At 36.4% G+C, this 19,571-nt stretch overlaps 1 protein-coding gene across 1 annotated transcript in view; it reads left to right on the forward strand.

Annotated features, from left to right (window-relative positions):
* DCC (DCC netrin 1 receptor) overlaps window positions 1–19,571 on the forward strand; it is a 635,057-nt gene that overhangs the window by 549,629 nt on the left and 65,857 nt on the right. The window contains exons 14-15 of the mRNA XM_063453897.1: window positions 11,094–11,204; window positions 16,070–16,264. Coding sequence (XP_063309967.1) covers window positions 11,094–11,204; window positions 16,070–16,264 — 306 coding nt within the window. The remainder of the gene's footprint in view (window positions 1–11,093; window positions 11,205–16,069; window positions 16,265–19,571) is intronic.

Genomic DNA, 19,571 nt, shown 5'->3' on the forward strand with positions numbered 1-19,571 from the left:
TATACGGCTACAGACGGATTAAAACTTGAACTCCAAGTCGTCCCTGAAAGAGGAGAGGCTCTGGTGCCCGCCCAATACCCGCATATATACTCTACTGCATGTGAGCAGGCAGAGAGAGCCGGGTCCGGCCTACATGCGGCTCCTGAACACCGCCGTCCATTGCCTGCTGCATGGCGCCGTGAAACGGCGCAACACTGAGGCACCCCGCCACAAGATAAGCACTTCAGGCGAGGGGGGACCCTCGGCCCGGGGCTTGGCCCTGCCCCCCCCCCTCTTTTGGCCGGCGGGGGATATCCCGGCCACATGGCGGAGACACGGGCCGCAGCGGGAGCCCCTGCATGGACTTCGTGCCGACTGCCTAGACTGGCAATAGCTGAGTAATGGACAGCCGGCCAGCTGAACTGAACACTAGAACTGGGGAGAGGATGTCCTCGTATGTGAAAACACCCTGACAGGGACTTAGACATTTTTGAAAAGCAACAGCAGTCACAGCCGCGGAAGGGAAGATACACTTTCCCAAGGAGGCACCCTGATTGGGATTAAAGAACCCCCACAGAGGTTACAGAGGTTACAGAGGCTAAAAACAGGACGAGGCTGCGCCCCATTGCACTTCTTAAAGGCACCTTTGCAACACCAGAGCAGGAGCAGCAGAGAGGAACCCTAACCATGGGGAGCTGATCTGGACGACCCGAGCAGACTTGGGTGCAGCAGAGCGCTGAACGGATCCCCCGCGGTGACTGCCCGCCCACTGGAAAAGTGAGTGACCAGGCCTCTGGGTCTGTGGGGTCCCCGGAGAGCCATGTCCCCAATGCCGTAAGCCCAGTGAGGCGGGACTGCGCATCCCCTCCGGCGGCCTGGTGGCCGGGGGGCCGCGTGCCGGCTCCAAGCATGTGGCCGGCACCGGGAGAGACATTGGGTCATTCGCTCCCCCGAGTCTTGGGTGGGGATGGGGAGGTGCAGGGAAAGGGAGGCCCGTGGACTCAAGGTGTGGGAGTCGTATGGACTGCCTCTGCTCCCGAGTGCCCACAAAGCCATGGAGGACTCTGGCGATGGGCGGGGGTCATTGCGGGGAGGACAGACGGGGACTCAGCGGCCCGGGAAATGCATGGCAGTTGAGCTATGAGCGGCTCTCACCAAACTGATCTTATGGCCAGACTTGCTCCTTTATTGCTAAATGTTTCACATTTAAATTTTTTTTTTTTTTTCGTTTACACATTCAGTTATATTGCAAGCCTCTTCCACAACTCACTAGACGCAGTCATAGCGCTAATAGATATGATTTCTTATAGTCACACAATGCCTGAATACTTCACTACACTACCCTAAGGGTTCGCGAACATTACCTGCCTTACTTAAATTTAACTAGTCAAAGCAACAGCACACACACAAAGCCAACCAGCTAACACAAACCAAAGGCATACACCAGCTAACATAAGGTAACGGCTCGAACAGCTAACACAAAGCAACTACGTAACCAGCAAACACACAGCACTTGCACGCACCAGTTAACACAAAACACTTACTTACCGCTCTAACCGAAATAAAAGGGCAACACAGTTCATAAAAGTACAAAGCACAAAGCAACGAACTGTGAACAAAGATGTTAAGCTAAACAGGCCTCTGCGCAGGCAACTAAATGTTTTAAACCGATGCTTAAGCCCCTGCATGGGCAATCATTTGCTTTTTCTTCTACAAATCAGTTTGATACATGCATTGATATTGTGAAAACAATAAAAAATATTCAAAACAATATTAATCTGGCTGCCAATTTAGGACATGCCTGATGTAGTAGTGTATCTTCACTATATTGGATGAGTCGAAAACTTGAAAAATGCTGAACAAAATAGAACTTTAGGAGAAGCCTGACTGAGCAAGACACATGTTGCTGTAGCTCTAGGCACATAGAGATCTTTACTTCAGAAAAGAAACAAACAGATATTTCCTTGGGCTAACACTCAAAAAAAAACACCTGACCAATTTGGGACAAGGTTCCAGAGGTATTGTAGATTTTATGATTCCATGGCCTACCCTTCAGCAAATTGTGCCTTCTCCTATTGAATCTCCAGCTTTGTTGGACGAATCCAGCCTGGAGGAGCTGGTGGACAATGGTTGATTGAACAGTGGGGACTTACCTATAAACTATCCCATGGATAATAATGCTCTTTCAACTAAGGCGGATATAAAAGCTCTCTTCCACGATATCCACAAGATGTTCCAGTCTGATATGGTGGTCATCCAAGAGAAACAGGCCACACTGACACTGCGTATAGCTGTTGAGGAGGACTTGAAAAGAGCTTGTGTGGCACAGGTAGCTATCAATGCTGCTCTTAGGGAGTTACAGTAGGGGTATGAAGTGATGATGATCTAAGTGGCTATATTAGAAGACAGAGCTAAAGCAAGGAACCTTTAAGTTCGGGGCATATCTGACATTGTTGTGGTGGAGGAATTTCCATATTACTTTCAGATAATGCTATCTAACCTCCTCTCTTCTATTAAGGCTACACAAATTAAGTTTGAGGGCTGCTTCTGGCTGGATTAGGTGGCAAAAGCTCAACCAGAAGTGATGTTCTTATGCTGTTCCAAAGCAAGTCAAAAGTGGCATTTGAGGATCACAGCTTTCTTTCATGACTTATCACTGTGCAATGGTGACGTACATTCCAGCTACTCACTAAATACTAATGTACCACACAGTCTTCAAGTTGACAAGAATGGTCATTCCAGTTCAATGTATTATCTGTCAGAGGCTTCTACTTTCTTAAAAGCCCTAGGGATCCCTACCGATCCCACCATTCAGCTCTCTAGCATCGCTTGGGTATAGTGTCCACTCCACCCTTTGTCCCTCAAGCAGCTACCACTCGGATAGTGACTCAACCTGCCTAAAAGAAGGTTTCGAGTTCATGTCTGGAATTTTGAAGAAAAGTGGATTGCCTCCATAAAAGTTTCAATTCACTACCTCTGAGAGACGGTTCACATGTTTCATATTTTTTTTAAACTTTCCTATTTTTCGTTTCCTAATGTTGATGTGCATACTTGCCTTGTTCAAGCCGAGAAGTGCTTCCCAGCAGTGTGTAGCCTCTCCACCACACACCACAGCAACTAAATTTGTGTATTTTCCAAAAAACTATTACCTTTTTTTTTTCAATTGTAGCAAGGAAGCTACGTATACCTATGTTTCTCATCTTCTAAAAAGAGCAATGTACTATTCACTGTTGAAGTTGTCAAAATATTATTCCCACATGCTACAAAAAAAACTATATTCCACTTTTGTATTATGCATGATGATTCATGATGGAATGTTGATGGAACTGTGAATAAAAAAAAAATAAAAAAATTTGCAAAATTCTCCAACTTTTCAATTAATCATTTTGAATGTTGCCTTATATTTGCAAGTCACATTTAAAAGCAGAACTGTTTATTAAATAGAATACAGAGTCAAACCAGTTTAAACAGTATTAACATCTCTGGAGTTCTAAATAGAACACACTGGTGTAATTCAACCCATGGTTTTGCAAAATATATATACTTGTAATGTGCATACTTTAATAGTAATCAAAAAGTGTTTTTTTATTAGTTCTAATCAAAGATTTATAAAGATCTTAGTGTGCCTCTTTTTGAAAAAAATATTTATAAACAGCTGTCTCAATAGTATAATTTATAAACCTTGACTCACAGTAATTAAACTAATTCAGTTTAATAAAATGTTTTCCTTAGCACAAACTGCTTACCTTGACCCTTCGAGTTATCAAGATTGATCCTTATTTTACAGCCGTATTATTGGAATTCAATGTTAGGGCTGAGTTATCTGGCAAGAGGGACATATCCTTGAGAACGTTAAAAGGGAGGCAGGATTGAACTCATTGGAAAAAACCTAGATAAATTGATAAAGCAAACACTGTAATCTTTCATCCATTGTCAAAATCAAAATGTGACTGTATGTAGCTGTAGCATAATTTCGGCATGAGAACGCCAATAATTGAGGTTTTAATATTACAAATCTTAATAGGTCTAAGGTATATATTTGTTCATTACCATGGTTTATGTAAAATATTAAGTTTCCTAAAAATATAATAGTGTAGACAAAATACCATTATCTCTCTATGATAAAGTAGATATGTCACATTTCTCTCTATGATAAAGTCAATCTCCAAATCCTATTTGTATTTTGTTTTTTGTGTTCCAGCTTTTCTGAAAATGTGGATATGAATTTTTCTTAAAAGGCTTTTTTGTAATGCTCTATCGGTATAAATAAAGTACCACTAATATTAATGAATAGCTGAGATTAAACTGAGGTCAGCCAGCACTCAAGTTATATAGAGTGAGAAAGAAAATTACGGGGAACTTAAAGGCTCAAACCTGATTAGAATTCCGAGAGGGCCTTTGATCGCCTTAAAAAAAAATTATAAAGTAATCTCTACATTTAAAGAACAATTACTTGGAAAATGATTTACTAATAAAGGCTGTAGATACAATTAGAATATGTTGTATATGCAAAAGTAACTACATAAATAAATAAATAAAACAATAGCTATAATGATAAGAGCAAACTGCTGTTCATATCTGCAAACAGGAGGGAAGCATGGCCTTTCTAGGCTCATTTAATCTAAATGCATCAGTGCATTTGTTTTTTTAGAGATTGATGTGTACATTGCTGTAAAATACATAGACAATTTCTGTAAACAACAGAAAAGATCATATTGGTATTTTCTGTTGAGATGTTAAATCTACATCTAATTTCAAGGCACAGTTAAAAGGAACGATAGCGATTAATTTTGGGTGTGTGAATTATTTCCCATACACACAAATGATTTCACTTACAGGCTTATTTACTTAAGTGAAATTATTAGGAATTTAAATTTTACGGCCAGAGCAGCAAAACTAAAAACATAGCTGACTTAGAGAATGATTGCAGATAGACTATTTTGACCTTAATTCTGAAATTCACTTCAAATTCACTTTGATTTACCACTGTAGTGAATAATCCTGGTAGCGATCAAAATAACACAAGATACAATATGCTCTGAAACATTAATCAGTAAATGACTGTACTGTCCTCTGTATATAATATTAGGTAAATGCTTATACACTGTTTAAGTACTGATGCACCCACTAAGTTAGTATCTATTCTTTGGTAAGATATAGAGTAAATTACATTAACTTGTATTATTATTTTACAGTGTGCATACATAGACAATCAAACATAGCAAATACAGTAGTAATTGATAAAAATCCAATAAAATCGAGACAATAACTCAGTAAAACTTAGCGGTCCACATAATACCATAATACGTCTAATATCTAAGAATATAATCCCTCAATCAGTGATTAACAGCCCAGTAATACATATAGGCATTACACAATAGTGCCCCAATATTATACAATACGACAATGTAGCCTACCACCTTCATCCAACTAAAACATCTATAAAATACAGATAAGTGCATCAAACGGAAAATACAATGAATACAATCTAGTGCAAATAAAGTGCATAATTCTAAACAGTTCACCTATATTAGGAAATAAAGCACATGCCAAGATTTAATTAAACATATCCACTGTACATACAAAGCACAAGCTGCAAACACATGGCTATTAACATATAGCACTAATCTTGAGCACATTTGCATAAACTGTAAGATCTGAGCACAAAATACAAAATGTGAGTACATTTTGTGTATAAAATAAAAATTTGAACATGTAGACCATGTGCTTAAAGTGCAAGATGTGAGCATATAGATCTTGTGCATCAAGTGAAAATGTGAAGACTTAAACCATGTGCTTAAAGTGCAATATTTGAGCACATCAACAATGTGCATAAAGTGCCAGTACTGAATAATACAAAACCTAATTATTAATAACTGATGAGTTATCAAAACACCTATCAAAAGGTATTTACATGTAAAATCAGAAAATATTTTTTTGTTTAGTATAACCCCTTTATCAATACTGTATTCATATTGTTTGTTTTGTTTTGAAAATGAAATCAAGCAAAAACAATAATTACAAAGCACCTACAGTAAGGGAAAACATATTTGATCTCCTGCTGATTTTGAATGTTTGCCCATTGACAAAGAAATGATCAGTCTATAATTTTAATGATAGGTGTATTTTAACAGTGAGAGACAGAATAACCAAAAACATTTTTTCCAGAAAAAAAGTTATAAATTGATTTGCATGTCAATGAGTGAAATGAGTATTTGACTCCTTCGACTTAGTACTTGGTGGCAAAACCCTTGTTGTCAATCACAGAGGTCAGATGTTTCTTGTAGTTGGCCACCTGGTTTGCACACATCTCAGGAGGGATTTTGTCCCACTCCTCTTTGCAGATCCTCTCCAAGTCATTAAGGTTTCGAGGCTGATGTTTGGCAACTCGAACTTTCAGCTCCCTCTACATATTTTCTATGGTATTTAAGGTCTGGAGATTGGCTAGGCCACTCCAGGACCTTAATGTGCTTCTTCTTGAGTCACTCCTTTGTTGCCTTGGCTGTGTGTTTTGGGTCATTGTCATCCACGACCCAATAACTTGGCTGAGGGAAGGAGGTTCTCACCCAAGATTTGACGGTAAATGGCTCCATCCATTGTCCCTTTAATGCGGTGCAGTTGTCCTGTTGCCTTAGCAGAAAAACACCCCTAAAGAAAAATGTTTCCACCTCCATGTTTGACGGTGAGGATGGTATTCTTTAGATCATAGGCAGCATTCCTCCTCCTCCAAACACGGCGAGTTGAGTTCCTGCCAAAGAGCTTGATTTTGCTCTCATCTGACCACAAAAATTCCACCTAGCTCTACTCTGAATCATTTAGATGTTCATTGGCAAACTTCAGACGGCCTGTACATGTGCTTTCTTGAGCAGAGGGACCTTGTGGAGTCTCCAGGATTTCAGTCCTCCACGGCTTAGTATGTTTCCAATTGTTTTCTTGGGGACTATATTTCAAGCTGCCTTGAGATCATTAACAAGATCCTCCCATGTAGTTCTGGGCTGATTCCTCACTGTTCTCATGATGATTGAAACTCCACGAGGTGAGATCTTGCATAGAGCACCAGACCGAGGGAGCCTGACAGTTATTTTGTGTTTCTTCCATTTGCGAATAACCTCACCAACTGTTGTCACCGTCTCACCAAGCACCTTGGCGATGGTCTTGTAGCCCATTCCAGCCTTGTGTAGGTCTACAATCTTGTCCCTGCCATCATTGGACAGCTCTTTGGCCATGGTGGAGAGTTTGGAATCTGATTGATTGATTGTTTCTGTGGGCAGGTGTCTTTTATACAGGTAAGGAGCTGAGATTAGGAGCATTCTCTTTAACAGTGCTCCTAATCTCAGCTCCTTACCTGTATAAAAGACACCTGGGAGTCAGACATCTTGCTGATTGATAGGGGATCAAATACCTATTGCACTCATTGACATGCAAATCAATTTATAACTTTTTTGACATGCTTTTTCTGGAATTTTTGGGGGTTATTCTGTGTCTCACTGTTAAAATACACCTACCATTAAAATTATAGGCTGATCATTTCTTTGTCAGTGGACAAACGTTCAAAATCAGCAGGGGATCAAATACTTTTTTCCCTCACTGTACATTCTTGTATTCCTCTTTGTGATCTCCTGTAATTATTCTACTGAGGCTGCCCAGCTCTGTCCCCATCAATGTTACACCAACACACTAACATCAATACGTTTCTTATACATGCAAAAAGGCACAGAATACAAATGCAGGTAAAATAAGGTTTCTTCAAGCTGCAGGAGCATTTACACTGTACTAACAGAACTGTAATACAAATCCATCACTAGACTAAATTCCTTAAGTATTAGGTCACTTGCATTTAAATTGAATTTTTGCTTTTGTAACACTCTTTTTACTTGCTATTGAAAATGGCACTGACTAGTTGCTTAAGTGAATAAGTTAAAAGTCTTGCATCTCTTGAATATATTTCTTATCTGAGTACATGTTTTTGTGGACTAATGAGTCATCTGCAATAACAATATAATTGAATTCACACTTACAATGTTAAATACTAGTATTCATTGTATAGTAAGATGTCTTGTAACAAAACTTTAGAGTGCTCTTTTCAATGTAAATCTTTTCTCGTTGATGAATTCCTTGGCATTTAGTCTGAATGCTAAAATAATGCAGTACAATACAATGCTCTAAACAGAGGAAATGGGTTAATTTAAAAGATTATGTGTGAGCCAGTGAAACACATTTCAATTTCAGACTAAAAGTACGTCTGTAACGACCTTGTTTTTGATATAGCAACAGGGTTATTTGCAAAGTACGATGTCGAAGTGAAATTAAAGAGGATTTTACATTTTAGGCAAAAGTATCCGAATTGGAAGCAAAGCTAACGGTGTTGATTTTCGTCGCCTAACAATTTTCGTAACATTTTTGAGATTTAGTCGACTAAAAATAGACCAAAAACTAAAACAATTCAGATGACTAAAATATGACTAAAACTAAAATGGCTTCTTAGTTAAAAGACTATGACTAAAACTAAATTGAAATTTGTTGCCATAATTAACACTGGTGGGGGAGTGTGGGGAGGAAATGAGACATATGGGGGGCTGTGGGAATGAGACACATTAGAGGGGTGGGAGAATGAGACACATGAGGGGGCTGGGAGAATGAGACACATGAGGGGGCTGGGGGAATCAGACACATGGGGGGCTGGGGAAATGAGACACATGGAGGGTCTGGGGGAAAAATGAGCACATGGAGGGCTTGGTGGGAATGAGATATGTGGAGTGGCTGGGGGAGAAATTGCATCACATGGGTGGATGGGAAACAGGATATGGAGGGAGAACACAAAGCGACATAGATGGGCTGGAGGAGAAAGAGACAAGGTACTGGGGGGGAAGAGACAAACAAATGGTGCTATGGAGAGAAAGAGACACACATAGGGGCTGTAGGGACAAAAAGACACAGAGGGGCTGGGGAAGGGGCAAAAGAGACAGACAGGAGATTGAGGTGGAGACACCAAGAGGTGCTGCAGGATACAAAGAGACACAGAGGGTCTTTGGAAGGGGCAAAAGAGACATACAAAGGCTTTAACTAATCTACTGGAGAATTAGTAGACTAAAACTAGACTAAAACTAAAACAATTCAGATGACTAAAATACGACTAAAACTAAAATGACTTTTAAGTCAAAAGACTAAAACTAAACTGAAATTTGCCATCAAAATTAACACCGATAGCTAATTGGAAACATTTTTCCTATTTGGCTAATTTTTGACTTACGTTTGAAATTCTCTTTGAATTCAGACTTTACTGAATAATCTTGTAAAATCTGGACATACCCCCTTTGCAATACCTTGGGTTGTCTACTATTGCAAATAGTATGCCATCATGGGGGTAATCCTCATACAGTCTTAAAGGCAACATTACCAAACTGGCAAATTTCAATGTGAAAAATATTAATTGCAAGCCTTATATTTCCTTCTCTAACTTTCCAAAACATCATAAAACCTGTACATAGGGGGTACTGTTATACTTGGGAGACTTATCTGAACACAAACATTATTGTTTCAAAACAGTAAAACGTATTACAACAATAATCAGTAAAAGTGCAGTTCGTGTGTGAAAAATGCAAAAAACTTCACTTTTAATGAAAATATCATTGTTGTAATACAAGTTACCATTTTAAAACACTAATATTTGTGTTCAGGGAAGTCTCCCGAGTAAAACACTATGCCCCACGTACAGGTTTTATGGTGTCTTGGAAAGTTACAGGGTTAATTACAGTGCTTGCGAATTAACTTCTCTGCACTTTCTGCCTGGGTTGTGAGGCACGTCAATCACATTTTTATTAATAAAATCACATAGTTATGTTAAAAGATTACTTAAATATACACATAGAATTTTAATATACATACAATATTTTTTTTCTTTTAACACTACCCATCAGCAGCGGGACTGTCTGACAGCCCAGACAGCCCCACTGCTGGCAGATCCACAGCCAACTATTGTGGCCATGTGATCGCTCCTTGACAATGATCACATGGCCCCCGGGAGCCCGATTTGCTTTGGGAGGGCTGAATTGGCTGTCAGGCAGTCCTTCCAAAGAGGATCGCAGTGGAGGTAAGTACCGAGGACGTCCAGGGGCTGAAAGTCGTTACAGCGTTCTATGCCGCCGCATCGGCTTTAAAGCCCATTATAATGGTGACAGCATAGAACGCCATAATGGTGTTAAGGGGTTAAAGACTGGGTCTCTTTTTTCACCTAGTGTGATTTTAAACTGACATCAAATGCCATATGAAATCAAGAAATTCAGTTTTCAAAAAATTGCTGACTGTGTTCATGCTGTTAAATGTCCACTGACCACATAATGTTCAGATACCGTACAGGAGCTCCCCGTAAAAGATTTAATTCACTAAACCATGGATTTAAGTAAGATAATGAAAATAGCAGAGAATTGAACAGTGAGACTGCATCGTTATTATCTATTCACTCAAACTGCTTAATTAATCTAAAGTTGTTTTGATGGCTAAAGTGTCATTTTAATGCAGTAAAGATGCAAACTGCTATAAATTCAATTTCCTTTCAGATGTGCAAGAAAGGTTATCCTTGAAATTTTGAGCAGGATCTAGGGATCAAATTGAACTTGTCAACTACAGTTTATAAATGTCTCTTTTTATCCCTTAAATATGTATAAAATAATATAATTGCTCATCCAATAGACCAACTGAAGAACTTGGCCATAGTTTGAATTTGACAGTTTCTTGTTTAGAATAAGTTAGCTTAACTTTTTTTTCTTTTGATGCTTATAAGACCATTTATTGGTATAATTGTGATATCTATGTTTCCATTGCAAATAAAGGGCCTCATTGTAATATTTTTGCTTAAGTTTATGAAATTATTTAATATTTCTGGCTAACATTTTTTTATTACTATTAAAACATCTCAAAATATATCATATATAAAAATATCAATATATTTAAAAAAAAATCGAAATATTAACAGATTTTCACAAAAGCTCATCCAAAAATATTAAATCAATTAACACCACCTTGATATCACTAGATAGACATTTAAAAAAAATTATATTAGATGCAGGAGATATAGAACCCATTAATATTTAATGATATGTCTTTATATTTTGCAGGACTTGACAAAGGAAGTCAATACAGTTTTCAGGTTTCTGCTATGACTGTAAATGGTACAGGACCTCCTTCGGACTGGTACACTGCTGAAACACCGGAGAATGATCTTGATGGTAAATTCAAAATACTATTATTAGCAACATCAAATGATGTGTTCCTATAAGCCTAAGTGAACACTTAAGTTAAAAATAAAAGGGATAGAGTGTCACTTCTTTTTAACATATAATATGGGTTCCTTGTGGGAATACTGAAACATGTTATGATATAGGTAGCATGTATATGTACACTCACATTTGTTTCCTACACACCTTAGGGTCCAGTGACAAATTTTTCAATATAAAATTAGCAATTTCAATTGTATATGAAGGTAGCACATCATAATGGGCCTGTTGTAAATTTGCATCTAACCCATGCTGAACCTAGCCAAAAAAAGTAATGAATTTGAGATTCCAAGTTAATGAAAAAGAACTCAATGTTACTGTTTTATACAGGGTCGATAAGAAATGTCTATGGTTTTACTTGAAGATTATATTTCTGTTATTGAGATTCTAAATATATGACAAACAAAACCAAAAGATTAAAAAATACTTTCATACATAGTTATATAATTTTATACAATTACGATTTGAAGAAAAAAAACATGAATATTATTATCCTATCAGAAACTGATTGTTAAGGGCACATTGAAAGATTGTACACAGAGCTGCATAATAGATTGTACATTGCAATTATTTTCGAGTTAGCACAGTTCATATTGTTCCTCTTGCCTTCACTATATGTCTGTTATAGGCATCAGTGAAACAAACAGTATGTTGGATAAACTACTTCATGTCCCTGCAGATATTACTTTTAATTAGCGTGTTTTGTTAAAGTGATTAGAAAGCCAGACACCACTGCTGAGTCAAGGTTCCCTACAAGACTCCCAAGTGCTTGTTGACATCTGGGAAGTTTTTAAATATTTATTTTGAGCTTCGAGTTTTTTTTCCATAAAATGTTCATGATTCATTTAACTCTTCATTCTTTGATGGCTGTTTTTCCATGCGATAATGTTTAATTTTCGATTAGTTTTAGCTTTTTTGCCATATAATAACCTGAAGACAATAAGTCACACTGCTTTAAGTTTCCATAGCTAAGGAATTTACAACTCTGTAGCAATGCATTTAACACACCCACGGCATCTTATGGGTTAAGATATTTTTTCTTAGACTCAGCTTTCTGTATCAGAAACCTGCCTGAAGCTGATTACTCATAAATGAGTTGTTGTTTTTTTTTTTTTTTCATTATACCAAGTGAGAATAAATAGCATCTTTGAACACCAGTCAATTCGCTTAAACTGCTCTAGTATATTCTATTTAACCAGTTTATTCCCAGAAAGGTGTTTATTTAAATAGCATTTCTAAGAATAGAAGAATGCATACAATGTAAGATAGACAAAAATAGATATGGCCACTGATCATTATTCTGAAATGCTGAAAGGGAATAGGTTTATAAATTAGTCGTAATCATTCTTGGAAACCACAATATGTTTGAGGATACTGCATCACAAACCACCAATAGAAGGATGATAAGGAGAATCAGGCCATAAAAATCAGTTTAAAGAACACTGTAGGGACTGTATTGGAATGTTTACAGTGTCTAGAGTCCCGTGGTGCTGTCCTTCTATTCATTGCTAAAACATTTTTTACTGTTATACTGCTAAACAAGCAAGCCATCCCCTCTGCTGTTTAGGCTAAAGAGGAAGCATTAGCTGTTATAAAAAATGGGCTGCTGTAATAGGTTGAATACCTCTTTCAGCCTATCAGCCTGTATGGGCCGAATAGTTCTTATCACATGATATTTTTTATGTCGTTTCATTTTGGACAACATTTTTGCAGTCCTAAAAAACACTAAATCATTTTCCCTTAAGTAATATTATCTGTCTAACTAAATCTTATCTGTCTTTTTCACATGTATTATTATTATTATTATTATCGACATTTATATAGCGCCAACAGATTCCGTAGTGCTTTACAATAATATGAGAGGGGTATTTAACTATAAATAGGACGATTACAAGAAAACTTACAGGAAAAATAGGTTGAAGAGGACCTTGTTCAAACAAGCTTACAGTCTATATTTATATACAGGATATCCAAATATTATCTTAGCATGGATGTTTATAATATATCTTTATTTAATTTTTTTTTTGTCACAATTCCAAAGTGTTAAAGGGATACTCAAGGCCACAATCACTTAAAGGGACGTCTCACTGCACAAAAAAAAGAATATTAATTAGTACGTATACCTTCAATAACAATATGCTTGAGTTTAATTATGCAATTTTAGTTTGGAGTAGCATGAAAAAGCTGCTGATCTCTAGTCTGTAGCCTGTGCAAGCCCTCCCCTTCTTCTCCAGCCTAGACTTGCTGTGGCTGTCCAATCACAGACTTCCCCATGAAGCACATTGAGAAGTCTTTGTAAGGCAGGTGCTCTGGGGAATTGCTGCCTCTTGAGTTTAGCTCACTAGACTAAATGACCAGGGGGGAATGACAGCCACAGGGTGTAACAAGGTTAATTTCCCTAACTGCCAATTTGTATTGAATCTGTACTTTTTGTGAAAAATTAAATGAGACACACACTTCACTGTTAAAGAACTTCAGCAATCTAAAGTGCTTTAGATGTTTTGAGTGTTCCTAAAATCCCATCAGAGAGTTCCCCTGTGCTATCCCACTGTTAAGTCAAGCTGCATGATATAGCTAATGTGCAGGCTATTCTACATTATCCACACCAAGCTATGCCAGCAACAGGCAGAAGTGGTAGGCTGAGAGCATTCAGATGACACTTTCAGTATAATATTCCTGCCCATTGCTAGTCTGGCTAATGCAAAAGCATTAGCCTGATAAGCTGAAAGGGGTCAGCTGCAGGCACCTTGGACCCTCATTCATTCAGTGTTAAACTATTCAAAAATGGTTAAACGCTAATTAATGGGTGGAGCCAGAAGATAGAATTCTGTAACACATAACACTGTGCTGCTTTGCACAGCTATTTGGCATTTTGTCTGTTTATCGTGCACAGAGTATGACCTCCTGTAGCACCCTTAAAGTGCTAATATTTTTATACCACATTTTTTTTATCAGGTTCTGCCTTTAATGATAAAAAATAATTTGTTTGATTTGATTGCCAGTTTCTACATATTTTTTTTCTATTATTTTATTGACTTTTATCTACAATTTTCAATCTTACACGAATGCACACTGATAGATTTGTTTTCACTTTTTTTAACTCCGTCTTCCATTTGTTTTCTTTCTGGTAAATATTAATACACATGACTTAATGTTTCTCAAAGATTACACACACATGGGTCACAAAATTGTACAATAATCAACATATTAAAGTTTTAGTTGGATTTTGCAATAATTATATTACTTCATTATTTTGTCTTTTATATATTACAGTTAATAACGACCATATATGCAGGTTAATTGTTTATGTAGTAAAGAAGAAATTATTTTAAGCGTAAGCAATATTTACCTTGGGAACTTGCTACTCATGTTCTATTCTGTCGACATGTGAACAGAAAACTTAAAGCATGGTAGATAGTTTTCTCTGAAAGGCACAAAAGTGCAAAATGGAACCATAAAAATAATGGGGCTAATATATATTCATAATAATGGGAAAAAAATATATAATAAATTGCATTTTTTTTTTAAATAATGGGGCTAATATATGTATATTAGCCCCATTATTTGAATGGATCCGTTTTGCAATTTTTTTCTTGCAATATATTATATTATATATATTTTTTCCATTATAATTTTTTTTTGTTAGAAACATTTAGCTATTACATGTAACATTACTGTAATGTGTGTTTTTTTTTTTTTTTTTTTTTAGAATTATGATTTCTTTTGGGAATGCTCCACTTTCTACTACTATGTCTCTAATTGGTTAGAAAAAATATTTAGATGAATAAGTTTTTTTTTTTCTACTATATTGAGAATTTCTTCAACTGGTTCGTTTTGGCCTGTCTCTTTTGCTCTCAAAGGGACAAGCTGAAACATAATTCAGTTAAAGAAGCTTTTGATATAGTAGTATTTATCTGAGATAATCAATTAAAGACATACAGATTTGTATATTCTATTTTTTAATAACACAAGTAATATAGCAACTTGATAACTGAGCACCATGTAAGTTGTATTTAACAACATATTATGATAAGTGAATGTTGTTTGCTATATTTCCCATGATGGTTACCCTTAAATAAATAGTTAAATGTAATTGATAAACAACTCTATTCCAAGTTTAGTAATTACTTGTATGTGGATAAACAGCAGCGTCCATCATTCCTTACATGTGACAAAACATCTTTGGAGAAGGACCTTAAATCCATTGGGGCTATCTACATTATCTTGCTCTTGTTTTACAGTCAATACTAGCTGAGGACAGCTCGTGTGTATAGGAAATCAATCACTGCATGTCCATCAAATAGTCAAGCATTACTTATGCTCTACGGAAACAAACCTGTAAAATCGAATAAGAAAAAAAAGCTGTCTAATGCACTTATTAGATGTCTTATTAGATGTTTTTCCAAGATGACTTTAATAAAGCCATGAAATATTATATGGAAAAGACTATTGTATTTGTTATATTGTTGGTCGTTTTGTGTGTGCCGTGCAAGATAATGGGAGCATTGCTAAACTATAACTTTAAAATAATTCCTCATGAGATTTTGAATGTTTTTCCAAAATCAGTATTCCATTAGGCTGACAGTAAATATCCCTTTTATTTTGCATTAATCATGGTGTTCATTTCATGCAATGTAACATTGTCTTAGACTCATCTTTCTAAGTATTCAACGCTTTAAGTCACAATGCATGGATTATCTGTAAATAACGTACACTGAAAATGATAAAAAAAAAAAAAACAACAACATTCTTACAGTGCTATAGGTGATATGATTAATAGATTACAAATAGTAATGGTCTTATTTTGTGGCTCGCAGAATCCCAGGTTCCAGACCAGCCCAGCTCTTTACATGTCCGACCATTATCGACCAGTATTATTATGAGCTGGACACCACCACTGAATCCAAACATTGTGGTACGAGGATATATTATTGGCTATGGAGTTGGAAGTCCTTATGCAGAGACAGTGAGAGTGGATAACAAGCAACGTTATTACTCAATTGAAAATCTAGGTAAGTCATTTTTTCTCATTTGAATTTTATTGAGTTTTCATAAAATGGAAGAAAGAAACAGAAAGAAAAAGGGAAAGTAAAGGAGGGGTAAGATACAATGCCATATACTTACAGAACAAAGCATATGGTATAGAGTAACTTTTATGTATTTAGGTCTATGATTGTAACATTAAACATATATTGTAGGGATGTAATGTACGTCTCTGTCACACATAGGTTTTGCTAACACAGGAGATTGAATTCATGGTGTCGACATGTATGTGTTATTTAGGAAGGGGTGGGGCATAGAAAGGAAAAGAAGGAACTAAGACGATAGTAGTAATAATAAACAGTTTTTGCTTAGTCAAAGGGAATCTGTCTCACTCATGGTGTAATGGTCTCTTGTGGATTTGTTGTGCTCTATCTGTTGACTATCAGAACTTGGTTGGTTTTTAATGAGTGCATTTGGAATATACAATCCATGGTTGCCAAGTGTCATTAAAGGACTCGCGTTGCAAGTTACTACCTATAGACATGCATAGGTATACTATTGATTTATTTTGTCTATCAATTGTGTCTTAGAGGGGCAGGCTGTTTGTTTCCAGTTAAGTGCAATCAGATTTCTGGCTGCTAGTATTAGTAGTGCTGCTAGTTGTTTACATGTTTTGTGTAGGTTAGGAGGGAAAAGAAGGAACAAATAAGTGGACGGGTTGGTAGGTAAATCTGTGATATGCATATTTGTTAGTAATTCTCTTACAGTGTCCCAGAGTGGTTTAATTACAGAGCAGTCCCACCATATATGCATCATAGTGCCCTATTTAACCCCACATCCCCTACAAAATGCAGGTAAAGTGGGGCAAATTTGATGAAGCCCATCAGGCGTCAAGTACCACCGATAAATTAACTTTCTATGTGCTTCTATGTGTGAATAGCATTGAGTTAATCCTTAAAGTCCGTTTATGCATGATAACCATTCATGATCTGAAGAAGCCTGGTCATATTCTGTTGTCCATTGTGTCATGAAGGGGAACTGTTTTTTTTTTTTTTGCAATCTATTATAGGTGCTGGCTAACCCCAGGGAAACCTAAATTATTGTCTCAGTGTTATAAAACCCTTATGGGTACCATCCCAGTGTTTTAGTTTCAAGGAAGTACACAAGACTACAATAATTGAAATTCTTCAGAGTTGCAGCATTGTGGGAAAAAATACTTAGAAACAATGACTTGAAAATTGATAATTACTCATGCATTGGTATGGTTTAAAGTGAGCACTCTATGTGTATTTAAAGTTAATTTCAAATTTAAGGTCAAAATAGTAAACTGTAAAAATTCTCTAAGTAACTTTTGCTTTCATTTCAGCTACTCCGACCTTAAATTTTAAATTCACTTTGAATTCCCACTTTAGAAAATAACCCTGACATTTGTTTTTAAACATCACTGGAACCATTTGAATAAGTTCAAGTTGCAGGCAGGTTTATAAAGCACAGGACAGGCTAAAAGCTTCCAAACTTGAAGCATGTATGAAGAAATTCACTGTCTTTTCCATATTTTTTGCCCGTCACTAACTAAAATCTAGTGATGGATGAAATTTTCAACCTAAATGAGACAATTGCCAATAATGAATCCTCTGCAGATGCTCCGAAGAACACACATAATTTCATCTGATTTTAACTTGTTTTTATTTATGTTTAATAGGCATTTTCACTCCTGAGGGATATTTGGAGTTTATATAAATATTCAAACATTCACAAGAATAAAATTACTTCCCTACCTTTTGCCCACTGATAAAATATCAATTGCAGTTTTATTTTTATGTTGTATCCTCTCTGTAATTAACATAATTACGTAGGGAAAAAAAATATATTTATTTTAAGAATATTGGGCTAAGATGGATGAGAAGACAGTCTAATTTTTTTACTTCATTTTGTTATTTTTTGTTGTTATTTTTTATTTTCGTGTCAGTAACTGTTACTGTAGGTTTTATATGCATGATACAATTCCAAGATGGCACCCTCCACAGTGAAACACTGACAGATTTTCAAAATTGCAATTCAAACTAAATTCATTATAGCTCTTTGAGACAAAAAAATAATGTTCATTTATTCACATTATTGTTTTAACATAAATAATAATAACAAAACATTTAACCTAGAAAGGTACAGTCAGATTACTCTGGTTTCCACATATGTCCTGGGGATGTTAGTTTTGCCTAACATGCAGAGGATGTTACCATTACCCAAGTTAATGGTATTCATTGTATCTACCTCAAAAGGATGAAGGACTGAGTCAACCCTGACGGGATTAGAACCTGACAACCCCCAAGGGATGAACAGATTCTATTGATGATCCATCAAAATGAGTTTACCCACATAAAGTCATAGTCTCTCTATACATATGTAGATTGGGTTTTCACTTTATGATTTTTGACCTTAAGAATTGCTTGTTCTCATGCTCCTTCTGAACATGTTCTCCTTCTGAACACACTTTTAAGCTCACTTTTTGAAAGGGAGAACCAGACAACTTCCATATGCTTTTTTAGTGTCATTCTAAACAATCCCATTTAAAAGTTATAAAGCGGAGAAAAAAGAGAGATATTTCATCATGTATGTGATATGAAGAGAAATAGCATCATGACACTTTTATCATTCTGCTTTCTTGCAATGCAGCTTCTGTTTCACTGTAATATGGTTGCAATAAACAAAACCCAATAAACCATGACCAGTGGATAGGTGAAAGGACTATGAACAAGATTTGTATTATGCAAGACCTGAGCTCTCATTGAATCTTTAAGCTGGATGTATCAATGCAAAGGATGCATCATTTAATTGCAATCTCAACAATCCTTTATGAGTGACGAATATTGATTTCATATGAAGTGCCAATTTACCCAAACTTTGTTTAATTTAACTTGTGCGCATGACGTAGATAATGCTCCGAGCGCGGATAAATAGCATAGGACAATTATTGCAATTTTGCTCAATCATTAAAGAGTCCTTCAAAAAAAGCGATGGTTGGCACACAAAATGATGTGGATATGCCCATTTGATTAGTTAGAAGCGCAAACACTTAAAGAATTAAATGCTGCTTGTTCAGTTTTGGTGCACACTAAATGTTTATGTTTGACAGTTATCTTACCATTGGAACTAACACTTTATCATTATCGAAGGCATTATCATTATTGAAAATATGTTTAAGGCAATAACTGTATTGGTTTACCAAAAATACTTAAAATCCAAAATGTATAAAGCCCTATGGTTTCTATTTTATGGAGATAGTTCACCCCTAAAAATGTAGAGTTAATTCTATTATTTTAATTTGTTACATTTTTC

This window comes from Pelobates fuscus, chromosome 5, assembly GCF_036172605.1.
Source record: "Pelobates fuscus isolate aPelFus1 chromosome 5, aPelFus1.pri, whole genome shotgun sequence".
In the NCBI taxonomy this organism is placed as follows: domain Eukaryota; kingdom Metazoa; phylum Chordata; class Amphibia; order Anura; family Pelobatidae; genus Pelobates; species Pelobates fuscus.